Source organism: Salvelinus sp. IW2-2015, linkage group LG23 (assembly GCF_002910315.2).
Source record: "Salvelinus sp. IW2-2015 linkage group LG23, ASM291031v2, whole genome shotgun sequence".
Taxonomy (NCBI): domain Eukaryota; kingdom Metazoa; phylum Chordata; class Actinopteri; order Salmoniformes; family Salmonidae; genus Salvelinus; species Salvelinus sp. IW2-2015.
The window spans coordinates 28526221-28550873 of NC_036863.1; the positions used below are offsets into that span (position 1 = coordinate 28526221).

At 44.2% G+C, this 24653-nt stretch overlaps 1 protein-coding gene across 1 annotated transcript in view; it reads right to left on the minus strand.

Moving 5' to 3' along the window:
- LOC111950537 (THO complex subunit 2) overlaps nt 1-24653 on the minus strand; it is an 88587-nt gene that overhangs the window by 18285 nt on the left and 45649 nt on the right. The window contains 16 exon segments of the mRNA XM_070434483.1: nt 115-539; nt 2960-3000; nt 3002-3063; nt 3218-3393; nt 5532-5716; nt 10580-10711; nt 11023-11151; nt 11289-11446; nt 12002-12143; nt 13240-13515; nt 14105-14269; nt 14743-14922; nt 15061-15178; nt 15833-15929; nt 16264-16344; nt 16493-16586. Of these exon segments, the coding sequence (XP_070290584.1) occupies nt 115-539; nt 2960-3000; nt 3002-3063; nt 3218-3393; nt 5532-5716; nt 10580-10711; nt 11023-11151; nt 11289-11446; nt 12002-12143; nt 13240-13515; nt 14105-14269; nt 14743-14922; nt 15061-15178; nt 15833-15929; nt 16264-16344; nt 16493-16586 (2461 nt within the window).

A 24653-nucleotide genomic window follows, 5' to 3' on the forward strand; every position in this document is an offset into this window, starting at 1 on the left:
GAGGATTAAATTGAGTTCTCATTTCAACATTCAAACTAGTAGCTGTGATTACCCACTGACAATCAGCAGAAACAGTATAAGTGCAGAGCCAGTGTTGGCGGTCAGGCTGCTTACCCCTCTCAGATTCAGCAGATTCAGATCGGGGAACTGGAGACTTGAGGGACCCGGACACAGCACTCCTGTCTCCTCCCTTCTCCTTACTCTGGTCTCCTCCCTTCTCCTTAGTCTTGGACTCCTTGGCTCCAGTGTCTCGCTCCCTGGACAGCTCCTTGGGCTCTCCGTTGCCGGCCTTGGCTTTGTTGTCCTCTTTGCTGCTCTTCTCCTCCGCCTTCTGCTTGTCCCGGTCTGCCTTGGGCGTCTTCTCCTTACCCTCGCGTGGCGCCCGCTCCTCCTTGCYGGCTGCTCCCCTCTCGTCCCTCTGCTTCTCCCGCCGGCTCTCCCCCTTCGTCTCTGGAGTGCTGCCTGGAGTCTTCTCCTTCTTCTCTTTTTTCTCCTTCCCGCTCTTTTCTTTGTCATCCCTCTCTTTGATGGCTTTGGTGCTGCGAGGGAAACAGAATGGACATTGTTCAGAGYTCAACATTGACAACATGCAATGATGTACAGATAAGCAAAAGCTGAGACTGATTCAACTTCCTCTTCCCCTACACTTAGAGGGGGAAAAAATCATAGAGTCCTTCTTTAATACCTGSATAGAATCATACAGAGTCCTTCTTTCTTTAATACCTATTGATGGGTTCTGGGTTCTGACTCCTAAACTTTAAATATTGTTAATTATCAGGTATCTATCCTATTGAAATATTGAGTGCCATAGTCTGGTTTCTACACCAGAAGTTAATATCTGTAGGAAGAATGTATATGGTGGAGGCAATTAAGYTGGAATGTACTGAGTAAAGGAAAGGCAATCACATGTTGGCAGGCACTGATGGAGAGATGTGGTTTAGTGAGGAATGGGGGGCCGAGGTCAGGTCACATTAAGGGAGAAGGAACAGTTTATTTCCTGCATCACTTAACTTCCTGCCTAGTAATAAATATGTAATGTTTAGAGAGAAGGGGGAGACTCCACTCAAATTGGGACATATACAGTGGGGCAAAAAAGTATTTAGTCAGCCACCAATTGTGCAAGTTCTCCCACTTAAAAAGATGAGAGAGGCCTGTAATTTTCATCATAGGTACACTTCAGAACTAAACAGACAAAATTAGAAAAATAAAAATTCCAGAAAAAATTGTAGGATTTTTAATTTGGTCAATAACAAAGTTTATCTCAATACTTTGTTATATACCCTTTGTTGGCAATGACAGAGGTCAAAGTTTTCTGTAAGTCTTCACAAGGTTTTCACACACTGTTGCTGGTATTTTGGCCCATTCCTCCATGCAGATCTCCTTTAGAGCAGTGATGTTTGGGCTGTTGCTGGGCAACATGGACTTTCAACTCCCTCCAAAGATTTTCTATGGGGTTGAGATCTGGAGACTGGCTAGGCCCCTCCAGGACCTTGAAATGCTTCTTACGAAGCACTCCTTCGTTGCCCGGGCGGTGTTTGGATCATTGTCATGCTGAAAGACCCAGCCACGTTAATCTTCAATGCCCTTGCTGATGGAAGAGGTTTCACTCAAAATCTCAAGATACATTGCCCATTCATTCTTTCCTTTACACGGATCAGTCGTCCTGGTCCCTTTGCAGAAAAACAGCCCCAAAGCATGATGTTTCCACCCCATGCTTCACAGTAGGTATGGTGTTCTTTGGATGCAACTCAGCATTCTTTGTCCTCCAAACACAACGAGTTGAGTTTTTACCAAAAAGTTATATTTTTGGTTTCATCTGACCATATGACATTCTCCCAATCTTCTTCTGGATCATCCAAATGCTCTCTAGCAAACTTCAGACGCGCCTGGACAAGTACTGGCTTAAGCAGGGGACACGTCTGGCACTGCAGGATTTGAGTCCTGCCGCCGTAGTGTGTTACTGATGGTAGGCTTTGTTACTTTGGTCCCAGCTCTCTGCAGGTCATTCACCAGGTCCCCCTCCCGTGTGTCTGGGATTTTTGCTCACCGTTCTTGTGATCATTTTGACCCCACGGGTGAGATCTTGCGTGAGCCCAGATCGAGGGAGATTATCAGTGGTCTTGTATGTCTTCCATTTCCTAATAATTTCTCCCACAGTTGATTTCTTCAAACCAAGCTGCTTACCTATTGCAGATTCAGTCTTCCCAGCCTGGTGCAGGTCTACAATTTTGTTCTTGGTGTCCTTTGACAGCTCTTTGGTCTTGGCCATAGTGGAGTTTGGAGTTGACTGAGGTTGTGGACAGGTGTCTTTATACTGATAACAAGTTCAAAAGTGCCATTAATACAGGTAACGATAGAGGACAGAGGAGCCTCTTAAAGAAGAAGTTACAGGTCTGTGAGAGCCAGAAATCTTGCTTGTTTGTAGGTGACCAAATACTTATTTTCCACATAATTGCAAATAAACTCATTTAAATCCTACAATGTGATTTTCTGGATTTTTGTTTCTCATTTTGTCTGTCATAGTTGAAGTGTACCTATGATGAAATTACAGGCCTCTCTCATCTTTTTAAGTGGGAGAACTTGCACAATTGGTGGCTGACTAAATACTTTTTTTGCCCCACTGTATATACTACCACCGGTGGAAATATGTCTTTGTCTGTGTAGCTGAATGACCCAATGGGTGAATATATACTTGGTTTGAGCTTCACCAACTGTCTGTGAATTTTTACAAGATTCATTTAGAACCTAACAATATCCACCAGTTAAAGTGCTGTTAGATTCCATCTGGGGATTCACTGAACTGATTAATATTTCAAACAATTGATTATCTTATTCAGCTTTCTTTTTTCTCTCCTTTTTTTAACTTATTAATGAGCAATAGTGTAATAGTTGAGAACAAGTAAATAATATAGTTGTTTCCCAGCACTGTTCGCTTCTGTTGGCTAGCCTCCATGCTTACCTGTTAGGAGCACCATTCCATTGCTTGTGGTGCACTTTGGCCCGCTGTGCTGTTGGCTTTGTTCACTGGCTTCGCCGCCCCCTGAGATTTATCCTTGGATCGGTCTACCAAAACACAAAGCAGCAACAGCATGAACACAATGGCCTTTCAATAAAACAAAAGTCCCCATGCTAATTCAAACTATAACACCTGTCGGGGGGGGGGGTTCTAATATTTCCCCTTCAGCTTATCTTGTGACAGAAGGGAAGACCCACTCACCAGCGTCCTCGCAGGCTCCCTCCTCCGTCTTGCTGGCGTTGGTGGCGGCTTGGCTGTGGTGCCAGGGCCGTTTCAGCTGGCTGGCAGTGGTGGCGCTACGCACCGGCTGCTCCTTGTGGTGGAACTCATTCTCAGGGACCATGTGCACCTTCCTGCCTTTCAACTGGCCAGAATAGCTGTAAGATGCATGGAGAGTTTACACAAGGTACAGGCAGGGCAATCACACAGCATCACACCCCATACACATGCCAAACTAAAACTCCCATAACACAGCACGAAAACACAACACTCCCACCTAAGCAATTAATAAGATAATATCTTTCCACTTTCTCACACACACACACACACACACACACACACACACACACACACACACACACACACACACACACACACACACACACACACACACACACACACACACACACACACACACACACACACACACACACCAGGGTTTCCGTTAGCTGTAATGGCCAGCTTTTATCTAATACAACATTTGAAAACACAATAAATAAAATTGGTGCTAGCCAATTGTCCGAAAAAAATAAATCCCATTACAAAGGAAAGCTTTTTAGCCTATTAATTGATGGAAATACATTTGACTGGTCATGATTATCGGTCTATAGGTTCATTTGCATAATTTAGTGGAATGAAATTGGCGCGTGTGTACAGTATATTCATTATGTATCTTATCACATGTGTACAACATACAGATAGAGGCTTTGAGTGGAAGTTCTGTCAGACAGCGGAAGAGCTGCTGCTACAGCATCTTGTGCTGCTTTCAAGMCAACTGGGAACTCTGGAAAAATACAAGGTCAAATCATGACGCCAGCAATCTTCAGGTCGGAAAGTCGGAGCTCAAGAAAGAGGCCCGAGTTGAACGACCGTTCAAAAGATTTTATTTTCCCAGTTGTCTTGAACACACTGAAAGTCAGAAGTCCGAGTTCAATTTTTTTTTTACGCAACATCAAACTGCAAAGGCAGGCAGGCTTCATCAGCGCATCACACACAAATTTGCAATGAGCTGGAGGTAGTACGCATTTTGAAAACATACTTMATTGTTTGAAACCTGAACGTTTTGATATGAGCCATGTCTTACCTCGCTTCAAAGTAGGCTATYAGATCTCCTCTCTTTCTAAATTTCAAACAGATATTTTCATCTCTGTCATATGAAACCGCTCACATGTGCAGTGCCCTTTTGACAACAGTGTTTTCCCGCTAATTGCAGTATAGAACAAACATTTGTGCGTAGCCTACTGCCTTGTGAGCATGGATGCGCTGATAATGTGAAGAAATAATAGTTTATTCATATTTTAAGCTAAACGTTCTGATCTGTTGCATCAGACTCATTGCTTTTTAACATCTTTTTATGTAGCCTAGGGCCTACTGGTTGTATGAATCTGGGATCTATCGTCCCACAACTGTTACAGAGACTGTTTGAAACTTGCAATTTCTTTCTCGACAAGCTGACCAACAGAATAGGCAGCCTAAACTTTTCTATGAAAATAGATTGATATAGGCTAATGATTTTGCTGTTTGTTACCGGTACTYATCTTATTGGCTGATGAAAAGTAAATGTGGACAGTTATTCTAACATGTTCAAAGTACACATCAGAATTCAGTAAGAAGGACAGCACATCGTTGCATCCTCGACTTGCATGTTCTGTTAATATGAATGACCATATTCTAAAGGTGATTTCTGTCATTCTGAGCRCYRTRGGTGGAAACCCTAATCAGGTTACGCACCCAATGCAAATTAAAATGTTGCCGTCAAATGGCCGGTGCCACATTTTCCAAACACACACACACACACACACAAATATACACGGGACCCATGTGTGTCTCTAAGTGAGGATTTGACAGGTACATCTCATAAAGCTTTGTAGAGGATTGTTTTATCTGTCTCCARTGCTTTACAGCAGCATCACGTGACYAATTGAGTCCCATTAAGCCTCATCCTCTACTACTGACCTCAAGACAAAGTACCTAGATCACTTATCTGATCTCAAAACTCTGTTTAGATAATCCACAACAAGTACTTCCCATTGTAAATAACATCTGGATAAAAGTGCAACTAAACCTTCCCTAACAATAATTCATCCAATACCACGTCATCTATATCCCTGTAGTTAAAAGTACACACCTCTATTTAACACCACCCTTTGTGGGTACTAGCTACACAACAAACTGACAAACCTAACAGCAAAACGCTTGCCACTTGCACCCCACAATAAWCTAAAACCCCACAATGCTAGTGAACTGTCTGACTGTGCTGCACTGGAAACAACATGGCTGGTGGACTCTGTGTTACCCCATAGCCAACGCATAGAGGTCTGGCCTCTTCTCCTTCTCCTCCAGACAGATCTTGTGGACGCGGCACTCCAGCGCCTGGCCCAGGTTCAGCACTTTGGGGTAACAAGGCAGGATCTTGGTCAGCACGATGAGGATGTTCCGGATGTGGGTGTACTCCCCCGTCTCCAAGCAGTGGACTGATGCCTGGAGGGCACAGAGGGAGCGAGGGGTATATTGTTACTGCTGCATCCACATAATCCACTGACCTCTGATTATACTGTACATACAGAGGAGACAGGAGTCTTCATGTTTCAGGAGCTTCTCACTCAGAGCGGGTACAACTTCCTGCTAGCATCGTTTGTTACGTTTATTTTTCAATTAAAGTATTACATTCTGAACAATGGTAGTAAATTAATTAGCAACAGTCATCAAAATTGTTAAAAGGTTTAAAAAAACAATTATAATAAATGCAACAGTTGGACAATGGATGATGAGACTGCAAACTTTTAGACTGTTTAAAATCCATYAGATATTGACTAAATTATAGCACATAAGACATTGTACTGACACGGACAAATAATGATTGGAGTTTGGTGGGAATTCATGGTATTCTATTTATTGTCAAATTTCACCTTACTTTTCTTAGAATGCACTCATATACATTTTTTAATAGTATCAGGATTAAAAATATATATTTTGTGTTAAAATAAAGACAATTATATGTGCCTCATTTTCATAAATACACCGGGTGTATTTACATATATGAAACATTAACATAAAGGGGTGGAATAGGGAGCAACGACCAACAAACGTGCTCCATCTAGGCCTACCTGCACTCACCTGCGGCGTCTAGACTGACTCATTAATGACTGTTATTACAGTAATTACTGGGATGTGGTAGTCAAGAAATTGTCATACGATAATTGTCATGCAAATTGTTACCAGTCTCACGGTAATTTACCGTTAATTAACAAACATGTTTGGCCCACCTTTAAAAATAAATAAATAGGCATTTCTTTTTTAACTAGGCAAGTCAGTTAAGAACAAATTCTTATTTACAATGACGGCCTAGGAACACTGCCTTGTTCATGGTCAGAACRACAGATTTTTACCTTGTCAGCTCGGGGATTCGATCTTGCAACCTTTCAGTTAATGGTCCAACGCTCCAAGCACTAGGCTACCTGCCTAGTCCAACGCTCCAAGCACTAGGCTACCTGCCTAGTCCAACGCTCCAACACTAGGCTACCTGCCTAGTCAACGCTCAAAGCACAAGGCTACCTGCTAGTCCAACGCTCCAAGCACTAGGCTACCTGCCTAGTCCAAACGCTCCAAAGCACTAGGCTACCTGCCTAGTCCAACGCTCCAAGCACAGGCTACCTGCCTAGTCCAACGCTCAAAGCACTAGGCTACCTGCCTAGTCCAACGCTCAAAGCACTAGGCTACCTGCCTAGTCCAGTAGCTCCAAGCACTAGGCTACCTGCCTATCTAAAACGCTCCAAACACTAGGCTACCTGCCTAGTCCAACGCTCCAAGCACTAGGCTACCTGCCTAGTCCAACGCTCCAAGCACTAGGCTACCTGCCTAGTCCAACGCTCAAAGCACTAGGCTACCTGCCTAGTCCAACGCTCAAAGCACTAGGCYACCTGCCAAATCCAACGCTTCAACCACTAGGCTACCTGTCAGCCCCATGGAGCATCTACATTTTAAAAAGTGGAATAAATCCATTTAATATAGCCATCACAATAAAACATATTATTTATTTAGTTGTGATAGGCCTATAAACCTGGGAATGTCTTAGAAATGAAAACATAAGGGCTGCATGATGCAACTTTATAACAATGATTTGGAAAAAGTTGCAAAAAAAGGGATGCACTCTGATCCTTCCAGTGGGGAGAGAGAGACAACTACATTGCTGCTTGTATAGCAAGAAAGTTACGGGGTATCGAATCAATGGAAGACAGAATTAAAAAGTGAAATGAGAAAGAAAAGCTACAACAACCTAAAGCCAACAGGTAGGCTGCTATTTACACTACAATCTGTGTGGAGACTCACTGTACGACGGTGAGAAGCACAGTAACGGGATGGCTAGCCTCAATTAGCTAACTTCTCTCGGGTTTGATACAGTCAAGACGATATCATAACCGCCATCGATAAGAAACATTACTGTGCAGCCGTATTCATCGACCTGGCCAAGGCTTTCGACTCTGTCAATCCCCATATTCTTATCAGCAGACTCAACAGCCTTAGTTTCTCAAATGACTGCCTCGCCTGGTTCACCAACTACTTCTCTGAAAGAGTTCAGTGTGTCAAATCGGAGGGCCAGTTGTCCRGACCTCTGGCAGTCTCTATGGGGGTGTCACAGGGTTCAATTCTCGGGCYGACTCTCTTCTCTGTATACATCAATGATGACGTTCTTGCTGCTGGTGATTCTCTGATCTACCTCTACGCAGATGACACCATTCAGTATACCTCTGGCCCTTGTTTGGACACTGTGTTACCTCACCTCCAGACAAGCTTCAATGCCATACAACTCTCCTTCCGTGGCCTCCAACTGCTCTTAAATGCAAGTAAAACTAAATGCATGCTCTTCAACTGATCGCTGCCCGCACCTGCCTGCCCATCCWGCATCACTACTCTGGACGGTTCTGACTTAGAATATGTGGACAACTACAAATACCTAGGTGTCTGGTTAGACTGTAAACTCTCCTTCCAGACTCACATTAAGCATCTCCAATCCAAAATTAAATCTAGAATCGGCTTCCTATTTCGCAACAAAGCATCCTTCACTTACCCTCGTAAAACTGACCATCCTACCGATCCTCGACTTTGGCGATGTCATTTATAAAACAGCCTCCAACACTCTACTCAACAAATTGGATGCAGTCTATCACAGTGCCATCCGTTTTGTCACCAAAGCCCCATATACTACCCACCACTGCGACCTGTACACTCTCGTTGGCTGGCCCTCGCTTCATACTCGTCGCCAAACCCACCGGCTCCAGGTCATCTACAAGTCTACGCTAGGTAAAGCCCCGCCTTATCTCAGCTCACTGGTCACCATAGCAGCATCCACCCGTAGCACACGCTCCAGCAGGTATATCTCACTGGTCACCCCCAAAGCCAAATCTTCCTTTGGACGCCTTTCCTTCCAGTTCTCTGCTGCCAATGACTGGAACGAATTGCAAAAATCACTGAAGCTGGAGACTCACTAGCTTTAAGCACCAGATGTCAGAGCAGCTCACAGATCACTGCACCTGTACATAGCCCATCTGTAAATCGCCCATCCAACTACCTCATCCCCATACAGTATTTATTTATTTATCTTGCTCCTTTGCACCCCAGTATCTCTRCTTGCACATCTACCATTCCAGTGTTTAATTGCTATATTGTAATTACTTCGCCACCATGGCCTATTTATTGCCTTACCTCCCTTATTCTACCTCATTTGCTCACATTGTATATAGACTTTTTTCTACTTTATTATTGACTGTATGTTTGTTTATTCCATGTGTAACTCTGTGTGGTTGTATGTTGTATGTGTCGAACTGCTTTGCTTTATCTTGGCCAGGTCGCAGTTGTAAATGAGAACTTGTTCTCAACTAGCCTACCTGGTTAAATAAAGGTGAAAAAAAAGTAAAAATAAAAGACAGGTACTATGTAATCGGATGGGATGATAAATAACTAGCAAGAAGTTAGTTTAGTGCGAGATAAGTGGTTACGGTCTCTCCCTCCGAGCCTGCTCAAGCCTCCCGTGTCTAAAAGCCAATTTATGCTTGCTCCGGGAATGCAAACCGGAGGCTCCGTACGGAGGGTTTGATGCAATTGTGGAGCCTCCGGAGGCTTGCAGAGGACAAATCGAGCTCCGTACGGCATCGCCTTATGCCTCCCAAATTCAATCATGAAGTGTTTAGAGAGTGATTAAAGGGACAATAGAGTGCTGAGTACCAGGCCATTAGAGGGCCATTAGCAAGTTTGTTAGGCTACTCATCAGGGCCATTCATTTGCACAGTTTTGGATTGGGATTACCTTGACCAATGGTCACAGGGAATTTGACTGCAGTCATGACTCGTGACTGCCAGTGTTGCAGTAATACAGTCACCGCATCAGCACTACTGTTGTTGTCACCTTCTGTTGCATAACACAAGTGTTTCAATAGCAGGGTACCCTCAGATTAAAAATCAACAGGCTTGGCTCTAGATTACACCCATCTATGCATACTTTACATTGTGAGATCAGACATAAGGTAGCCTAGGGTGGTAGGTAGCCTAGCGGTTAAGAGCGTTGGGCCAGTAACTGAAAGGTCCCCCTTGCCGGCAAGGTAGAAAAATCTGGCGTTCTGCCCTTGAGCAAGGCAGTTAACCTCCAACAACAACTGCTCCCCGGGTGCCGATGATGTGGACGTCGATTGAGGCAGCCCCCTGCACTGCTCTGATTCAGAGGGGTTGGGTTAAATACGTGAGRCACATTTCAGTTAAATGCATTCCGTTGTACAACTGACTAGGTATCCCCCTTTCCCTTGATAATATCCCTATAATCCAAGTGTTCATATTCAAAGTTGCTTTCATTTCTGCGCATCTAACTTGTAAACATGTCAACTGTATTAAATTAGTACTTTTTTCAATTCCACAATAAATAAACAGCCATCAAAATAAAGKGATCTTTCTTGTGATGYAATTGTCGACACGATGCGTTAAATCCCAGACAAAGCTTCAGCATTCTTATAGATGTTACAGAAAGACAACGCATTCCGTTGAGCCCATTTCAGCCATTACCGGCATGTGTTTGACAGGTCATTACAAACATTTTGGCAGTCGTAACATTAACGGGAAAAAACGACAGGCACAAACAAGAGTATGAAAGAGTAGTAGGAGTAAAATGAAAGCAATCAATCCAGCAAGATTTAGGTGACAAGTGGATTTTGCATCCATCACACACAGTAAATAGATGGCTGAAAGACAGCTCCTCAGGTTGGAGGGGCATGCGTGTTGCTAAATGAATAGCAGTTAATAAGACAAATAGACCAGATTGACTTCTTCAGAAGGCTTTGAAACAAAAGGAGGAACTCACTTTAGTCAGCTTGTAGTGCCATTTGTGCACCACGTGTCTGAAGTTCTCATAGTCCAGCTGGTCGGCTTTGTTCCCTCCGTCGAAGCCTGTGGCTCTGAAGATGGTCAGGAAGCCTGGGTAGTTACCACACTCCTTGAAGAGGGGACAACACACAGACAAGATGAAGAGGGGACAACACACAGACAAGATGAAGAGGGGACAACACACAGACAAGATGAAGAGGGGACAACACACAGACAAGATGAAGTGTTAACAATGGTTCCATTTGCATTGCACAGCTTCCACACTTGTGTGAATGTTAGTAATATCAGTAGATAATGTTGCCCAGCCTCAAATCAACTCCTATGCCCTAGGAGGCCGATACCCTATGCACTTGAGATCTGAGAAGATGTAGTGTGTGAGAGAGAGAGTGAGTAAGAGAGCGAGAGGTGAGTAGTGGGTACCTTCTCGTAGACAGCACGGTCGCTGTGCCAGCGGGTCACAGTCTCCAGCATGCAGCACAGGAAACGTCCATAGCGCCGCGACTCGTTCTCTGTGCAGCTGGCCACCGTGTAGATGATGTCAGAGAACACCTGCAGGGAAGACCACGCAACACAGTTAGGAGGTCAGGACAGAGTAATGAAGTGCTGAAAATCCCATGGTATAATAACATGTGACAACCAGAGACAGTAGAGGGCAAAGAGGCAGAAAGGGGACAGAGATGTCTCACCCGGTCATAGCAGAGCAGGGTGCAGAAGTTGGGAGCCTTCTGCTGGTGCACCAGCTCCACAAAGCGGGCGCAGTACACAGCGTCGATGGCAGAGAAGATACAGCGAGGGAACAGACACAGCTGCAGGAACTTAGTGATGGTCTCATTCTTGGTGGATTCTGAACGAGGGAGAAAAGAGAGGGAGGGAGAGAGGAAAAGTATTTATAAAAAGGAGGATGGGAGAAGAACAGTGAATTAGAATTGCAGTCAACTAACTCCCATGACTCATCTTTTGAGTCACTAATTCTTCAAACAAGATTTGAGAAGGCTCAAAAACAAACTCCTTTAAAATGTCATTAGCTTGGGTTAGCTGTACAAAGAGATCGTTAAATATGACAGACGTGTTTGTTAATGAAATGGGAGAGTTGACAGCTGCCAATAACCCACATCCACCAAAACGGACTATGACACCATTACATCAAACAACTCCATATTAATGTAATTACTTCGGTCATGGTCATGCTTGTTAACTGGGCTAAAACAAACAAGATGAGGCTGGTTTTGAGGCGCCTCCTGGGAGCTGAGGGGGCTTAGCAGTTCTGTGGTGTTACTGTCCCAACAACAGAGCCTGCTCTAAATGGGAAGAGGAGGCTGGGTGAGGGAGGGTCTTCTGGGATGAGTGCTGTGAGGGGCAGTAAGCAGTGTGGACTTGTGTGAGAGAGAGAGAATCTTACTGGCGAGGAGCCAGTTGTCCTTCTCCAGTTTGAGGCGGTGCAGGACCCTCTGGACGTGCTCCAGCTGTTTCTTCTCCTCCTCCTGCAGCTTCTCCTGTAGGGCCGTGCAGCGCTCCTTCTCCTTCTTCTTCTTGTTCATGGGCTGCAGACACACAGAAGACACCAGACAGACAGGCTGGTTAGTGTGTGTTCATGGGTTGCAGACACACAGCAGACACCAGACAGACAGACTGGTTAGGTGTGTGTTCATGGGCTGCAGACACCAGACAGACAGGCTGGTTAGTGTGGTTTTCATCGGGCTGCAGACACCAGACAGACAGGCTGGTTAGTGTGTGTTCATGGGCTGCAGCCAACGCAGACACCAGACAGACAGACTGGTTAGTGTGTGTGTTCATGGGCTGCAGACAGACAGCAGACACCAGACAGACGGACTGGTTAGTGTGTGTGTCATGGCGCTGCAGACAGACAGCAGACACCAGACAGACAGACTGGTTAGTGTGTGTGTTCATGGGCTGCAGACAGACAGCAGACACAGACAGACGGACTGGTTAGTGTGTGTTCATGGGCTGCAGACACACAGCAGACACAGACTGGTTAGTGTGTGTTCATGGGCTGCAGCACAGACAGCAGACACCAGACAGACGGACTGGTTAGTGTGTGTTCATGGGCTGCAGACACAGACAGACACCAGACTGGTTAGTGGTGTGTTCATGGGCTGCAGACACACAAGCAGACACCGAGCAGACGGACTGGTTAGTGTGTGTTCATGGGCTGCAGACAGACAGCAGACACAAGACAGACAGGCTGCTGCTTAGATGGGGTGAACACATACACAGAGAGAACACTAATAACAACTTGGAGCTGAAGCACAATACAATTACAGTGCAATTACCATAACTCTCCAAGTCAAGTGATAATTGGAGACCATTGCAATTCCACCACAATGAACTGTGTTTGGAGGGCATTTAATGAGCTATTGATGAGGGAGAGATTAACTGGAAGATGAGAAAATTCTCTGTGTGCTGCAGTATTGTCATCAAGGGGTCTGATAGATGCCTGGGGTCCTGTTCATTAGGCACCAAACAGAAGAAAACGGACTGAAACAGGGAGGGACTACTTGGACTTGTCCACTACATGGTTAAATAAGAAATGCTCATTTACATTTTCCGTAGCAAAACCTTTTCAACTGTTGTCCATTGTGTGCTCTAMATGAACACACCCCTGATGATGTGACTCACCACATCAGGGTTCTCCTCGATGGCCTTGACCTGGACCTGGAGCTTCTTCACCTCGCGGTCGTAGGCGTTGTGTGGCACGGCCAGGTCGTACATGGTCAGCGACCAGAAGGTGGCGTAGAACTGGGGTCGGAGGTCGTCCCAGACACGGGGCGGGTGCAGGGACACCACAGCCTCATGCACCGGCGACATCACCAGCTCGCACGCAGCCACATACTTATGGACCTTCTGCTGCTGCCGGTTGCCCTTCTCAGCTTTCTTCAGCTCATCATACTTAGACTGGGGAGAGAGGAGGGGACACTCAGTTACAGTCTCCTTTACATGGTAAGATTCACAAACGGATTGATATACAGTATGTTTCAGTATAGGAGATTACACAGTCGGATTCTCCCTGGCTGTGAGAGCAGCAGCCTGGATCAGCCTGATCTGTGGTTCTGTATTATACATGACTCCCAGCAGAACAGTGGGTCTGATCTGTTCCCAGACACAAAACCTGACTGAGTCGGTCTCCTCATGAGGAATGTGTGTCAGATGTGATTGTTCAGATGGCGTGACCATGTCGTGTGACGACAGCAGAGGGGGAACTCAGCATGTTTCACGCCCGGCCAGGGGGACAGTAAATCAGGTTACACAGCACATGAGAGGAGGGCGGCTGTCGCTCTCTGGAACTAAACCATTCTTCTTCCAGGACACTACGTGGCCAGTGTTCTCAAAGCATTACAGTGCATATCAATTCAAGGTTGCAGTCGTATGAGTTTGTATTGAATTTATTTGTAGTGTCCTGGATACATATACTCACTGTGGATGTATCCATTGGTCATACTGTACAAGCTAAAGGTGAACTACCAGAGGGAAGGAGACTACTCACCAGGATCTGATGTCCATACATGGGGCGTGAGAGGAAGAAGGCAGCGTCGTGGGGGGTGTGGAACTGGTTACACAGGATGTCAATGGAGGGAACACGCTTGATGTAGTCCTCAGTACTCAGGTTGGAGGCCAGGAAGCCACCAAACTGGACCAGGGTGTCGTGACACTGTAGCCAGGGGACATGGCGGGGAGTCAGAGTGTGTCCAGAATGGCACCCTAATCCTTCTTTAGTGCACTACTTTTGACAAGGGCCTGCATGGCCTCTGGTTGAAAGTAGTGCTCTATATAGGAAATAAGGTTCTATTTTTGACACATCCCAGAAAGTTCATTCTCCCTTATTACACAGCCATGTACGTGTGTTATTAATCCCACAGTTCCTTATTTGTTTAAGGACACAACCTGGGTCATTAAAACCATCCATCAATGTGGCCCAATACGGCACACAGAGGCAATTTTGTGAGATTATCGACGAGGAAAGCTCACAGCTTCCAGGCAACTTGGGGGAATTAAACTAAACATAAATTGTCAGCTGTGTAATGTTTAAGAAATGTAGTAATGAGGAAAAAGGAGAACTCCATTCCCCTGATGTAGCTTATGGACAAGACTTGAAGTTACCCTCTGCGGGTTATGAGTTCATACCTGGTCGTAGAGCTTTCCCACCAGTTTGAGGTGTTTCTCGCCCCCCTCTAGAAAGACCACCCCATTGCGTTGCTGGGCCATGAGGAGACAGAGGGGCAGAGCCAGCTCATGGTCCAACAGGGCATCCTTTAGACGCTGGGACGACTTCTTAGTGTTACGGATCTGACCAAAGTAACCACCCTGGGGACATAAAGAAAATAGAATTTAACTTTTTTAAGTCATGCTTAGCAATAGCCAACTAATATAATGTGCCTCAGCTTTGAGCTGGTCATGGTTTATAGTTTCAACGTTTAAGTCAGACTAAAGATGGCCCAGTACCTCAGCTTTGAGCTGCTCCCCTCCAGTCATAGCCTCCATCTGCTCTGATGTCATCTCATCCGTGATCTCGATGCCGGCCATCTTCTGCACCACCTCTTTTAGAATCAGCAGGTCAAAACTGCAGTGGGGGAAAACACAACAGAAGTATATTTGTGAATGCGTACAAACAAATAAWATGTGCACATACACAAAAATAAACACGTGTTAACAACCATGGTTGGGCGAAAATAATGGTAGGAGTAGCTAAGGACAGCACAATAATAATAGTAGATTCCAGCAAATCTACATAATTCATTCTGTTCCATGCTGTTTCATGGGCACTATGGCAGAGTGCCASCTCTATTTATTTCCCCTGCATTCCTGGCCCTGGAGAAGGACTGATCTGAACTGATGGGAGAGGGAGGGAGGAAACAAGAGAAAGTTGCCATGGAGCCCAGTGTGATTCACTACCTGCTGACTCCAGCCATTACAGGGAGACCAGGGCTGTGATAATTACCCTCCCCTCCTCCTTCCTCTATGGGTGCCCAAACACCCACACAGTCAGCAGCCTCCTCATCAACACCACATTACTCAGCAGCTCTGCCCAGGCCAGGGCCCTGCAGGGAGGCACAACAATGGCCAAGGCCCCTCTCTCTCAGCCCAGAGTCTAGCCAAACAGAGACGGAGGGGAACCAGTTGACTGACTACGAACAACAAACTCCATCACTATGAATCACATCAGAGCCAGCAAGCCAATGAGGTGGCTGCCTGCCTGATGAGGAGTTATTCTTACCTCTTCCCTGCTTTCAGCGTATTGGTCACATACTGGAGGAGGCCGGCCAACTCGATTGGGTATTTCCTGAAAACCGCTCCACACAGACTAGCCAGGCCTGGATAGGAGACAGGAGAAAGGTCAGCAGTCCATTAGTTAGCAAGCAGACATATGTTGCATAAACACAGTCAACTAGAGTTGTACTGGGATGGACCTACATGGAACAAAAGCACACCCTAATGCCCCTTTGACAATAAAGCTGATTTGTGACATCAGGGTCATATTCGGTAGGGCACACTGTAGTAAAACATTTTGTACCGTAAAACGAAAATCTGTGTTCTTATTGGACAAGTTCAGGTGGTACCTCCCTTTTTCACACCATTTCTAAATATTTTGTCCTGAACACAACCCAAGTCAAATAACCCCCCACATTGCTGTAGTAGCGAACTCACTCTGAAGCCAGGAGGATATCGTAGTGTCGTCATGTTTCATCTTCTCTTTCTCTGGATTGGCCAGCGCTTCAATAATGCAATCTATTGTCAATGAGTTAAGGGGCACAACACGGCAAGTCTTAATAGATTCTGACTGCTATGGCTGGACTAAAGCATTCCAAATACATAGTTAAACAAAGTACTGAATGTGTATAAATACATGAGTCACAAAATGGCAGAGTAAGGATACAGGCCATGACATCATAGTTGAGTGAGGTGAGGTATTTGAGGGAGTCTACCACTGGACCGATGAGGTTGTCATACCACTGGATCTGAGATAGGATCTGAGAGAGGAACAATAATACCTGGTTAATACAACACAGACCAGAGTGAGGCTCTCTCCACTAGCCTACCTATTGTTCCTGAAGTAAGGAGAATTCACCATCTTCATCAAATGTTTTCATCATTTATCTGCAGAGAATCGCCAAAAAGCCTACCTGTATGCAAATTAGGGAGACAAATGACCAATTCAATAGGCTACTGACGAGTCACTCACTTTAACGTCACTGTCTGGCAAGTCCTGATGGGACTTCAAATCAAAAAATATAATACAAACAAGATCTTTAGTTTACTTGTCCAGATGCGATAGCATGGACTTAACTAGGTTGTATGATTTATGAATGGCAAGGATATAAGGGATCGACTTTATTCAGTCGGTTCAACACCTTTTAGAAACTAGTCAAGCTTGATGTTTGTCAATCAAAGCACAGTAAATTGCCTATGCGTCACCACTCTGTAGCGGCATGTGAAACACGCCAGAGTCCAAAGTTACATTTCTTCCTCACTGGCCCAATTGGGCCAGTTGGCCAAAAACTCTGCTGGCCCGAACAGAATTTCTACTGGTCCAGACATGGTGTAGTTCTTAAATGCATTGCAGTTATGCAGGGCTAATAGATTGGCATGCGTTCTCCCTATATTCAGCTATTAATAGACTTCTTTTGGTTATTATGATATGTATTTATGTATGTATTAAAAAGCTGTGTAATATAATTTAGCAATGCAAGTCATTACTCTATTCTTTAGAAACAAATGCAATTCTAAAGTATGTTGTTTTGAGATTTTAAAATAGGACACTGCCCATTTAAGACAAACATTTAGCGAGTAGATTGCTATTGCTAATAACTCATCAGCAACTGCACGACTATATATAAAACAGTTAAAATCTGAGGCCCCCACCAGACCCTAACCCGCTAATATAGAAAATGTGCTGTAGGCTAGTCAGAGGGCGGAACGAGTTTGACAAGGGGTGCATGTTTTTTTGGGGCCTGATTTCGATACGTTTCTGCTTATAATTTCTGATATTTTGGTAAGCTATGTGTTAGTCAACTTGTCTATAATTAGATACATGCAGCTTCTCTTCTGTCATTATATGTTGCTCTAGATCAGCTATGCCCAAACTGGGGTACGCACAACGCCGTCGGGGGTACACCAAATAAAAATGTCATCCAAATGTGATTTTCTCTTCACATTTTCAAACAGTACATTTACATTTTCCAACGGGGCTATACATTTGGGTGAGGTTTTTCTCTCGCCGGAGTAGCCTCGTTTCACCGCCAAAAATAAAATTAAACCATCTAGTGTTCAGCGAAATAACAACACAATGTCAAATACAGGTAGCCTAGTCAAATAGTTAACATCCAATCACATTAACCGTTACTCTCTCGTGGGAAACCTTCATCTCGCGCAGACATTTTAGAAACATGACACTTTGAAAAATAAGCCACATGAGTTTTTGAGAGAGAATAAAGACAACTTTTGAGTAGTAAGACATGAATAAAAGCAACAGATACCATTAATAAGAAGGAGCTAGAAGAGTCTTATATGGTAAGCTACCGAGTGGCTAGGACAGACAAGCCCCATACTATTGTGGGGGACTTAATTCTTCCTGCTGCTGCGGATATGGCTGGGACATTGCTGGGAGAAAAGGCCACAAAACAACTATACAGACAATACCTTCATCAAACAACACTGTTTCACGACGCATCAGTGACATGGCAGGAGATGTTTTGAAACAATTACTGCTTAGCATACAAGCCAGTGAATTCTATGCATTACAGCTGGATGAGTCAACAGACGTGGTGGGCCTGGCACAGCTCCTGGTATATGTCTGTTACATTAATGGGGGGTCAATTAAGGAAGACATCCTCTTCTGCAAATATGCAAATTATTCAACCCACACGCCCTTCAGGACAACATGAGGATATTTTTTAAGTACTGGACAGCTTTGTGACATCAAATGGACTTTGGTGATTAAGATGTGTTAGTATCTGTACTGATGGTGCAAAAGCCATGACAGCGGGACATAGTGGAGTGGTAACGCGCGTGCAAGTAGATGCTCCCGACGCCACTTGGGTACACTGCAGTATCCACGAGAGGCTCTTGCTGCCAAGGGMATGCCTGACAGCTTGAAAAACGTTTTGGAAACTACAGTGAAAATGGTTAACTTTGTTAAAGCAAGGCCCCTGAACTCCCATGTATTTTCTGCATTATGCAATGATATGGGCAGCGACCATGTAACGCGAATAATGCAGTACACTGGTTATCAAGAGAAAAGGTATTGACACGAGCTTAAAGTTTTCTTTACTGACCATAATTTTCACTCTTGCATGATGATGAGTTTCTCACACGACTGGCCTATYTGGGTGCTGTTTTTTCTCGCCTGAATGATCTGAATCTAGGATTACAGGGACTCTCTGCAACTATTTTCAATGTGCGGGACAAAATTGAGGCTATGATTAAGAAGTTGGAGCTCTTTTCAGTCTGCATTAACAAGGACAACACACCGGTCTTTCCATCATTGTATGATTTATTTTGTGCGCAAATGAACTCAAGCTTACRGACAATGTCAAATGTGATATAGCGAAGCACCCGAGTGAGCAATTACGCAGGTACTTTCCTGAAACGTACGACACAAACAACTGGATTCATTATCCCTATCATGCCCTGCCTCCAGTCCACTTACCGATATCTGAACAAGAGATCCTCATCGAAATTGCAACAAGCGTTTCTGTGAAAATGTAATTTAAATCAGAAGCCACTGCCAGATTTCTGGATTGGTCTGCGCTCAGAGTTTCTTGCCTCGGCAAGTCGTGCTGTTAAGACACTGATGCCCTTTGCAACCATGTACCTATGTGAGAGTGCATTCTCAGCCCTCACTAGCATGAAAACTAAATATAGGTACAGACTGTGTGGAAAATGATTTAAGACACTCACCAAACATTGTGCATCCCATCCTTTAAAGCACACCCTTCTCATTAACCTGTGGTGAGTTATTCACCATTTTCGATGTACAAATAAGGTTTTATATGTAAGATGGCTTAAAGCAAAATAATTGATTATTATAATATTATTATTTGTGCCCTGGTCCTATAAGAGCTCTTTGTCACTTCCCACGAGCCGTGTTGTGACAAAAACTCACACTCATTCTTATGTTTAATAAATGTATCATATGTTTGTGTGGCAGGCTTACAATGATGGCAAAAAACAACATTTGAGAGTGTGCTGATCCTGGTGCTAGAGGGGGTACGCAGCTGGAGGTTGAATGTTTGAAGGGGTACGGGACTATTAAAAGTTTGGGAACCACTGCCCTAGGAGTAGAGGTCGACTGATTAATCGGAATGGCCGATTAATTAGGGCCGCTTTCAAGTTCTCATAACAATCGGAAATCTGTATTTTTGGACACCGATTTGGCCCCTTTTTTTTTTTCTACACCTTTATTTAACTAGGCAAGTCAGTTAAGAACACATTCTTATTTTCAATGACGGCCTAGGAACGGTGGGTTAACTGCCTTGTTCAGGGGCAGAACRACAGATTTTTACCTTGTCAACTCGGGGATTCAATCTTGCAACCTTACGGTTAACTAGTCCAACGCTCTAACCACCTGATTACATTGCACTCCACGAGGAGCCTGCCTGTTACGCGAATGCAGTAAGAAGCCAAGGTAAGTTGCTAGCTAGCATTAAACTTATCTTGTAAAAAACAATCAATCAATCATAATCACTAGTTAACTACACATGGTTGATGATATTACTAGTTTATCTAGAGTGTCCTGCGTTGCATATAAGCGATGCGGTGCTCATTCGCGAAAAAGGACTGTCGTTGAGCCAAGGTGTACCTAACCATAAATATCAATGCCTTTCTTAAAATCAATACACAAGTATATATTTTTTAAACCTGCATATTTAGTTAATATTGCCTGCTAACATGAATTTMTTTTAACTAGGGAAAATGTGTCACTTCTCTTGCAACAGAGGCAGGGTATATGCAGCAGTTTGGGCCGCCTGGCTCGTTGAGAACTATGTGAAGAATATTTATTCTAACAAAGACAGCCAACTTTGGCAAACGGGGGATGATTTAACAATAGCGCTTTTGCGAAAAAAGCACAATCGTTGCACGACTGTACCTAACCATAAACATCAATGCCTTTCTTAAAATCAATACACAGAAGTATATATTTTTAAACCTGCATATTTAGCCAAAAGAAAACCAGGTTAGCAGGCGATATTAACCAGGTGAAATTGTGTCACTTCTCTTGCGTTCATTGCACGCAGAGTCAGGGTATATGCAACAGTTTGGGCCACCTGGCTCGTTGCGAACTAATTTGCCAGAATTTTACGTAATTATGACATAACATTGAAGGTTGTGCAATGTAACAGGAATATTTAGACTTATGGATGCCACCCGTTAGATAAAATACGGAACGGGTACGTATTTCACTGAAAGAATAAACGTTTTGTTTTCGAGATCATAGTTTCCAGATTCGACCATATTAATGACCTAAGGCTCGTATTTCTGTGTATTATGTTATAATTAAGTCTATGATTTGATAGAGCAGTCTGACTGAGCGATGGTAGGTACCAGCAGGCTCGTAAGCATTCATTCAAACAGCACTTTTGTGCGTTTTGCCAGCAGCTTTCGCAACGCTTCAGCATTGCGCTGTTTATGACTTCCGTGACTTCGCTGTTTATGATTTTTCAACGCCGATACCGATTATTGGAGGACCAAAAAAAGCCGATACCGATTAAAACGGCCGATTTGTAAAATGTATTTGTAATAATGACAATTACAACAATACTGAATGAACACTTATTTTAACTTAATATAATACATCAATAAAATCAATTTAGCCTCAAATAAATAATGAAACATGTTCAATTTGGTTTAATAATGCAAAAACAAAGTGTTGGAGAAGAAGTAAAAGTACAATATGTGCCATGTAAGAAAGCTAACGTTTAAGTTCCTTGCTCAGAACATGAGAACATATGAAAGTTGGTGGTTCCTTTTAACATGAGTCTTCAATATTCCCAGGTAAGAAGTTTTAGGTTGTAGTTATTATAGGAATTAACGGCCAAATCGGTGTCCAAAAATACAGATTTCCGATTGTTATGAAAACTTGAAAATCGGCCCTAATTAAATCGGCCATTCCGATTAAATCGGTCGACCTCTAGTGAAAACGACCCAACATGTTTTGGTGAAGATCTCAGTTCAGGTTGACTGCATATTTTATGTGGTTGAAATACTATCAGCTTTTATGATGCTGATAAACTTAGCACCTCTACAGACGGTATCTAACTGCGCATTCTCTCAAGATGCTGAAAGAAAAAGGTATATACCTTCTCCACCCTTGACCCGAGACAAAATGTTACCTACATTTGGTGTATCATTTTACTGCAATAAATGTGTAATTCTGTAGGAGTTAATAATAAGGCTGTGGCAAGTTTCAGACCTTCCGTCACGGTCCAGATTTTAGTATCCATTTAAACCATCTGAATAGTAGGCTACATTTCCCTTGACAYGCCATAGGCCTATTTGAAGTCCCGTCTTGTGACGGTCATATTTGTATAGTGCCTTATAATCATCACACATAAYGCARCCAGCACTGCTATCATCCTCTTTGACCACTTACCAAATCTTTCACAAACATTACTTATCTGGCCCTCCCTTTTTTTTTTTACTCCGACATTGTCCTTTTTGCCTCCATGAATTGACTTTATCGGCCGGTTCCCAAATGCATTTGGCGATTGGCATGTATGCTATTTTGCGCTTACAGTTAGGCCCTAAAGCTTAGGCTTATGCACCAATGCCAGATAAATAATGAAAGTAAAATCTTAGGCTAAAAGTAGCCTTTTGATATATACAGTCGTTGCCAAAAGTTTTGAAAATGACATATACATTTTCACAAAGTCTGCTGCCTCAGTTTGTATGATGGTAATTTGCATATACTCCAGAATGTTATGAAGAATGATCAGATGAATTGCAATTAATTGCAAAGTCCCTCTTTGCCATGCAAATGAACTGAATCCCCAAAAAACATTTCCAATGCATTTCAGCCCTGCCACAAAAGGACCAGCTGACATCATGTCAGTGATTCTCTCGTTAACACAGGTGTGAGTGTTGACAAGGACAAGGCTGGAGATCACTCTGTCATGCTGATTGAGTTCGAATAACAGACTGGAAGCTTCAAAAGGAGGGTGGTGCTTGGAATCCTTGTTCTTCCTCTGTCAATCATGGTTACCTGCAAGGAAACACGTGCCGTCATCATTGCTTTGCACAAAAAGGGCTTCACAGACAAGGATATGGCTGCCAGTAAGATTGCACCTAAATCAACCATTTATCGGCTCATCAAGAACTTCAAGGAGAGCGGTTCAATTGTTGTGAAGAAGCCTTCAGGGCACYCAAGAAAGTCCCGCAAACGCCAGGACCGTCTCAAGTTGATTCAGCTGCGGGATCGGGGCACCACCAGTACAGAGCTTGCTCAGGAATGGCAGCAGGCAGGTGTGAGTGCATCTGCACGCACAGTGAGGCGAAGACTCACTTAATATTGTGTGGATGCGCAGCGCTAGCTGTGCACCAGAGTCTCTGGGTTCGCGCCCAGGCTCTGTCGCAGCCGCCGTGTGACCGGGAGGTCCGTGGGGCGACGCACAATTGCCTAGCGTCGTCCGGGTTAGGGAGGGTTTGGCCGGAGGGATTTCCTTGTCTCATCTCGGTCCAGCGACTCCTGTGGCGGGCCGGGCGCAGTGCGCGCTAACCAAGAGGGCCGGGTGCGGTGTTTCCTCCGACACATTGGTGCGGCTGGCTTCCGGGTTGGAGGCGCGCTGTGTTAAGAAGCAGTGCGGCTTGGTTGGGTTGTGCTTCGGAGGACGCATGGCTTTCGACCTTCGTTTCTCCCGAGCCCGTACGGGAGTTGTAGCGATGAGACAAGATAGTAATTACTAGCGATTGGATACCACGAAAATTGGGGAGAAAAGGGTAAATTTATTTTTTTTAAATATATTGTGTGGATGAAGGGCGTGTGTGGGTTACTCTCATTAAATATTGTGTGGATGAAGGGCGCGTGGGTTTACTCTCATTAATATTGTGTGGTGAAGGGCGCGTGGTTTTATCTCATTTAATATTGTGTGGATGAAGGGCGTGTGGGTTTACTCTCATTAAATATTGTGTGATGAAGGGCGCGTGGGTTTACTCTCATTAAATTATGTGTGGATGAAGGGCGTGTGGGTTTACTCTCATTAAATATTGTGTGGATGAATGGCGTGTGGGTTGAATAAAGAGAAAACAATACCTTTTTTTTTTAAATATATAAATGTATCATTCTTGTTCAATGTCCAGTCGTGGCCAAAAGTTTTGAGAATGACACAAAATTTGCTGCTTCAGTGTCTTTAGATATTTTTGTCAGATGTTACAATGGAATACTGAAGTATAATTACAAGCATTTCATAAGTGTCAAAGGCTTTTATTGACAATGACATGAAGTTGATGCAAAGAGTCAATATTTGCAGTGTTGACCCTTCTTTTCAAGACCTCAGCAATCCACTCTGGCATGCTGTCAATTAACTTCTGGGCCACATCCTGACTGATGGCAGCCCATTCTTGCATAATCAAGGCTTGGAGTTTGTGGGTTTTTGTTGTCCACCCGCCTCTTGAGGATTGACCACAAGTTCTCAATGGGATTAAGGTCTGGGGAGTTTCCTGGCCATGGACCCAAAAATCGATGTTTTGTTCCCCGAGCCACTTAGTTATCACTTTTGCCGTATGGCAAGGTGCTCCATCATGCTGGAAAAGGCATTGTTCGTCACCAAACTGTTCCTGGTGGTTGGGAGAAGTTGCTCTCGGAGGATGTGTAGGTACCATTCTTTATTCATGGCTGTGTTCTTAGGTCAAATTGTGAGTGAGCCCACTCCCTTGGCTGAGAAGCAACCCCACACATGAATGGTAACAGGATGCTTTACTGTTGGCATGACACAGGACTGATGGTAGCGCTCACCTTGTCTTCTCCAGACAAGCTTTTTTCCAGATGCCCCAATCAATCGGAAAGGGGATTCATCAGAGAAAATGACTTTACCCCCTCCCAG